The 1,532-nt window shown below is 42.7% G+C and overlaps 1 protein-coding gene across 1 annotated transcript in view; it reads right to left on the bottom strand.

The window, feature by feature from the left end:
• The window catches only part of LOC102033567 (eukaryotic translation initiation factor 3 subunit A), a 158,430-nt gene that overhangs the window by 137,903 nt on the left and 18,995 nt on the right, over positions 1 to 1,532 (bottom strand). Inside the window, exons 17-18 of the mRNA XM_031062581.1 lie at positions 556 to 730; positions 1 to 131 (exon numbers count right to left, since the gene is read on the bottom strand). Of these exons, the coding sequence (XP_030918441.1) occupies positions 1 to 131; positions 556 to 730 (306 nt within the window). The remainder of the gene's footprint in view (positions 132 to 555; positions 731 to 1,532) is intronic.

Below are 1,532 nucleotides of genomic sequence, written 5' to 3'. Positions count from 1 at the left end.
GGGGCGCCTCCCTGTCGTCACCACGCCGGTCTCTCATGTCACGGCCACCTCTGTCCCACTCCTCACGGCGACTCGAATCTCTCCAGCTGGAAGTTTCCTCAGCTGGCCCTCTCCTCCAACCGCCTTCATCCCTTTGGCCATGCAAAACGTAAAAACGAAATGTTGGGATTTTTATCTTTGCTATGGAAAGGAGCGGTAATAAATCACAACACGGATATTTACAGACTTAGTGGGTGTCTATTTAACATACTTCCAAAATTGGTTTTGTTTTCCCAGAGCCTAACATGAAATTCTCTTGATAATAGGATAAAAAGAAAAATTTAAAAGCATTTTAAGCATTTTGGAATTCCTCCTGTAAACAGACATCATCCTAAAAATAACAAACCAAAAAGGCCCCAAAATGCCCCTATCCATTTGCTGCCCTAAAGTGCTTAGTTTCACACAAACTAACTCTTGTTCCTTTCACTCAGCAATTCCACGTTATTTCTGTACCAGCAGGGCCCATTTTTCTGTTTGCAGAAACATTCTAGAAGTACTTAAACAGAGCAGTCAGACCTGGGACGCCTGAAACGATCGTCTCGATCAAAATCTCTCTCCCTGTCGAATTCCCGCTCCTTCTCACTTTCATCCCGATCTTTGTCTCGATCCCATTCACGGTCTCCTGAAGGTCTGGAGTCTCGGGGAGGGCCCCAGCTGTCCTCACGAGCCTTCTCTCGTTCTCTCCACCCCCCTGGAAGAAAGAAACACAGTCAAAGGAGTCTGTGACTGACCTCTGATCTCTCTTGTAGACAAAGAACCCTTTACTTCCGTCACAAAAACTGGTTCTTCAAGTTCTGACTACTGAAGATGCAACTCAAGATGTTTGTAAGAAGTTTGCATGAGGGAGGCACAGAGAAAACACTGTGCAAGCTGCTAAAAGTAAAGCCAGTAATGCACACCTCATGTCAGGGCTGCCTGCAACAATCCAGCAGAGCTGGCTGCACCCCGCAGCTTTCAGCCAGAAACCACAAGGGTCTGGTGCAAACCAAGTGCAAGAAGCAAAGGGTGTAGCCCAGACAGCAGATTCCTTTGTGAAAATCCACAAGTGAGGAGATTTTTAAGGAAGCAGATTTTTAAAGGACTTACTACTTTTTAAAGCACTACCTTAAAATATTACTTTTGTTACCATCCGCTTAACACCCTGCAATACTGCTCAGTTATTTATGATTGGGAGTTCTTTATTATGTAGCCTGCTTTGGCTTTAAATAGGAAAAACTGGAGTGCAAGTTTTGATATTCACAGTAAGTTTTCTAAAGGTTTGGATTATATTATTAGTGTCTGTGAAAGCTGACATGGTGCCTGCCAATACATAAGTGAAAAGAACCAGGAAATCCAATTCACATCTAACATTAAATGTCATCAACAGTTCTGAAAAGAATCAGAAACAGCTCTAGACACCATCAATGACACTTTAGAAATAAACAATACAAGAATAGGATAATTCATATTTTAAGAGACCTCAGAAGGTCATTTAATCCAAGCTCTGTTCTAAG

Source organism: Geospiza fortis, unplaced genomic scaffold (assembly GCF_000277835.1).
Source record: "Geospiza fortis unplaced genomic scaffold, GeoFor_1.0 scaffold719, whole genome shotgun sequence".
NCBI lineage: Eukaryota > Metazoa > Chordata > Aves > Passeriformes > Thraupidae > Geospiza > Geospiza fortis.
Note: the sequence above shows the minus strand (reverse complement) of the source record. Positions and strands in the feature narration are given on the sequence as shown.